Source organism: Myotis brandtii, unplaced genomic scaffold (genome assembly GCF_000412655.1).
Source record: "Myotis brandtii unplaced genomic scaffold, ASM41265v1 scaffold38, whole genome shotgun sequence".
In the NCBI taxonomy this organism is placed as follows: Eukaryota; Metazoa; Chordata; class Mammalia; order Chiroptera; family Vespertilionidae; genus Myotis; species Myotis brandtii.
The window spans coordinates 882,345-886,990 of NW_005364596.1; the positions used below are offsets into that span (position 1 = coordinate 882,345).

General features: G+C 35.1%; 1 protein-coding gene across 1 annotated transcript in view; it reads right to left on the bottom strand.

The window, feature by feature from the left end:
• The window catches only part of ENPEP (glutamyl aminopeptidase (aminopeptidase A)), an 89,613-nt gene that overhangs the window by 7,857 nt on the left and 77,110 nt on the right, over positions 1-4,646 (bottom strand). Inside the window, exon 18 of the mRNA XM_014544714.1 lies at positions 3,948-4,088. Coding sequence (XP_014400200.1) covers positions 3,948-4,088 — 141 coding nt within the window. The remainder of the gene's footprint in view (positions 1-3,947; positions 4,089-4,646) is intronic.

The window sequence follows — 4,646 nt, forward strand, 5'->3', positions numbered from 1 at the left end:
GGGGGGGGGGCATCTATAATAGTGCCAACAATAAATGAATAAATAAATAAATAAATAAATAAGGGAATTTAAGAAAGGAAAGTTGCTATCATGATATCCTACAGATTAACATTTCATAATTTCTGTAATATTTGTTGTATTTTGTTCTTAGAAGCTAAAAATTAAAGGATATAGTTGGGAACCAACAATGAATGGATTGAATAAAAACTATAACTACCTGTATAAATATTAGAAGTATAAGAACAAAATATGTTCATTCCCAAGAAACCAATATCACATAAAGTGTAGCATTTAAGGAGAAATATGTTATATACTTATTATATTGATTACTTTTAAAACTAAAATAAGAATTCAATTATATCTTAAATATTCTGAAATATAATTATATAAAAAATAGTCTTCTTAGACTTAATATTAACCGAAGTATTATTGTTTCCCAAAATAAATGATTTTGATACACACAAAACTTTTATTAAATTATTTTGCTTGTGAGATAGTGTTTAAATGGCTTTAGTCATATTCCATTGACTTAATATTTCAGCTATAGTCATAAATTAAAACCATACTTTTCATACCACACTACTGATTTATTGGGTTTACCCAACTTCACAGTTTCATCTAAGAGTTTAGTGAAATAAAAAAAGCAAAGAATAAATTCTGAAGAATCTTTGGAACTTTGTGGTTAAGTCTCAGACTGGAAAAAACATTAGTGGTGTGGCCATCAAGTGTCATAAAAATCACATGACAAAAACTTTATTTAAAAAACCAGCTTATTTATTTTAGAATGACAATAAATTGTTCATAAAATGGAGGCAGTAAATCCACTCATTTTGAAGTCTGGAAAATGTTCAAGAGTTTAGAAATAGTTGGATAAAACTTGGCTAATTTATGTTTAATTTGTCACATCCAATTTTAATAGGAATATTCTATTTATTCAAACTAACCATAATTAATATTGGGCATTGTGTGTGTGGGTCCAACATGTGGTTATTACATAATTTTATGCATTAGGCAATTTGAAATAATATCCAATGAGAATTAGATCACTAGACTATGAGGAAATATTAAAAGCCTTGGGTGAGCTAGCCTTTGGAGCTAGCACTGGAAATTGTTTATCAATTAATTTTCTTGAAAAAAATTCAGTATTATGTCTAATAAATTTATTTTAAGGCCAGATGTTTATGACTTTTATGGCAAGGTAACACCTGATTTTATTTGTGTTTTGTTTTTAATATTTTTATTGATTTCAGAGAGGAAGGGAGAGGGAGAGAGAGAGAGACAGAAACATCAATGATCTCTCTCTTGCTTGCTCTCCTGCTGCTGAGGCCTGACTCCTGAATCTTGGCTTGTGGGCTCCCATGCTCTGCTCACTCACATGGCCCATAGCTATGAGGGCCCCACACACAAGGGACTAATGGACTTTAACTTGATGTTATACAGGACTCAGTTCCACCATGGAATGGACACTTTGGACACTGGCTTTGCTTTCAGCTCAGCTGAGGCCCTAGCTGCAGTTTTTCCCGGACCGGTTTAAGGGAAATGGGACTTTTAAAACCAAGTGATATAACTCCACACAAATAAAATTCACTCATTCTCCTGTGCGAGTCTTAGGAAATTCTTTTTTTCAAGATATTGTAAGAACCTGACCCCCAGCACCAAGTGGGCGAAGGGATCCCTCACCTCCACTGGTAGACACCCCACTTCCACCAATAACTCTTAAGTGTAAGTGTCAACAAAGTATAAGATGAAAATAATTTTTATATTATTATACAAATAGTGTTGATCTGTGGATACCCTGAAAGGGTCTTGGAGTCCCCAAGGGTCTACAGACCTCAATTTGGGTATATTGAAACATAGAGGCCCGGTGCACAGATTCGTGCACTGGTGGGGTCCTTTGGCCTGTGGGAATTGGGCCGATACCGGCTCTGTGACATTCCCCGAGGGGTCCCGGATTGCAAGAAAGCGCAGGCCAGGCCGAGGGACCCCACTGGTGCATGATCAGGGCTGGGGAGGGACTGCATCTCGCTCAGTCCCTATGGGCGGGACCCCAGCAGCAAGCTAACCTACTGGTCGAAGCATCTGCCCCCTGGTGGTCAGTGCGCACCATAGCGACCAGTCAAAAGGTTGAACGATCTGTTGGACACTTAGCATATTAGGTTTTCATTATATAGAATTACAAACAGATGAACAAAACATCATGTGTGCATGCTCATAAATCAATTGATCTTCATAGAGATGGATGAACTATTACAATCAATCATTGCAAGAATAGAAAAGGCAAAATATTATCACCAATAGGTAAAAAACAATGTAGATTATCTTGGTTGAGAGCTAGAGATTTAATCTGGATCTTAGAAGAATAAGAAATGTGAATCATTCTAATGGCACTCTGGTGAATTGTAGGGTAGGAAAAAGAATACAAATAAAAGTTATCATCATAGTTAATATTTCTGATAAGGCAGTCAATTAGGCAGTGCTGAGGGGAAGACAGGTGAGAGTAAAAGGGGATGACAGAGGCTATTTCCTGGTGTGGGAATTATACACAGTGAAGTGCTTTTGGTCAGTGTTTTTATATTTGTTTGGGATACGTAGTCTATATTCTATTTTATACTCTGTAAAAGAAATATCTTTTTAATAGAAATAAGCATTACATTTAGAGGATCAGAACCAAGAATAATAATATTTCTTTTGTATGGGGCTGAAAAAATAAAAAATTGGGGAAAGCATCTCTTTAGTTAATTTGCAGTAGGGTAGGAAAAAGAATACAAATAAAAGTTACCATCGTAGTTATTATTTCTGATAAGGCAGTCAATTAGGCAGTGCTGAGGAAAGACAGATGAGATTAGAAGGGGATAACAGAGGCTATTTCCTGGTGTGGGAATTATACACAGTGAAGTGCTTTTGGTCAATGTTTTTATGTTTGTTTGGGATACATAGTCTATATTCTATTTTACACTCTGTAAAAGAAATATCTTTTTAATGGAAATAAGCATTACATTTAGAGGATCAGAACCAAGAATAATAATATTTCTTTTGTATGGGGCTGAAAAAATAAAAAATTGGGGAAAGCATCTCTTTAGTTAATTTGCAATTTTACATTTTAAAACTGTTATTGCCTGGGAAGTAGTTTCTTCTTGAGAACTTTTCAAAATACCCAAAGTTTAATTATCTGGTCAAGGGAGAGAAAAGCTATCCATCATATATGTTCAGTAGGATATAGGGCTCTAATGTGAACCCAGATGTTTTTATGTTTGTTTGGGATACATAGTCTATATTCTATTTTACACTCTGTAAAAGAAATATCTTTTTAATGGAAATAAGCATTACATTTAGAGGATCAGAACCAAGAATAATAATATTTCTTTTGTATGGGGCTGAAAAAATAAAAAATTGGGGAAAGCATCTCTTTAGTTAATTTGCTATTTTACATTTTTAAACTGTTATTGCCTGGGAAGTGGTTTCTTCTTAAGAACTTTTCAAAATACCTACAGTTTAATTATCTGGTCAAGGGAGATAAAAGCTATCCATCATATATGTTCAGTAGGATATAGGGCTCTAATGTGAACCCAGGTCCAGGAATTCTTATTTAGTTTTCACTAAATATTCATTGAGAACTAAATATGTGCCTGGCATTATGCTAGGTGCTATCACAACAGGCAGAATTATATTAACTTGCTTTAACCAAACTAAAAATAATGTGATTTAGGCATCTCCTCAGATTTCAGAATTCTATAGATCCGGTGGAAACAATACTTTCCAAAAAGAAATTATGCGGAAAATTAATTAGTATATTGCTTCCCTGGAAGGGGAAAAAAATCCATGACCCATTACCTCTGGTGATATGCCATTTCAGATATTGTATAGATGTCAGAGAAAGTACAGTAAAGAGAAAAAGAATTGTAGATGGTATCCAACAAAGAGCACAAAACATTATCTGATCATCCCACCTGTTGACTAGATATTCCCAGTTGAGCTGTATCCAGTTCCAGGCCATGCTCTTCCCATAGCTGTTATATGAGATATATCGGATGACTGTAAACACATCCTGACTTTTAATAAGGTTTGAGTCCTTGAGCAAGTCCAAATACCTAAGAGAAGCCAAAAATTCAAAATGAACTCTTAATGTTCACCCTTAGCTGAATTCCAATAGAACATAGCTTTCATTCCTGTAATTCAATTCTTGAGGAACTAAGCAACAAACTTAATTAAATATGACAAATAAGAAAACACAATTTAAAATTTTCTAAAATATTTAACTGTTTTTATTTTTTTAAATATATTTTTTATTGATTAAGATATTACATATGTGTCCTTATCCCCACGTTACCCCCTACTCCCCCCCCCTGCTCATGCCCTAACCTCTCTGTTGTCCGTGTCCATTGGTTAGGCCTATATGCTTGCATATAAGTCCTTTGGTTGATCTTTCCCCCTTACCCCCACCCTGCCCTACCTTCCCTCCAAGGCCCAACAGTCCAATCAATGCCTCTCCGTCTCTGGATCAGTCCTTGTTCATCAGTTTATGTTGTTCATTATATTCCACAAATGAGTGAGATCATGTGGTATTTATCCTTCTCTGACTGGCTTATTTCACTTAGCATAATGCTCTCCAGTTCCATCCATGCTGTGGCAAATGGTAAGAGTTCCTT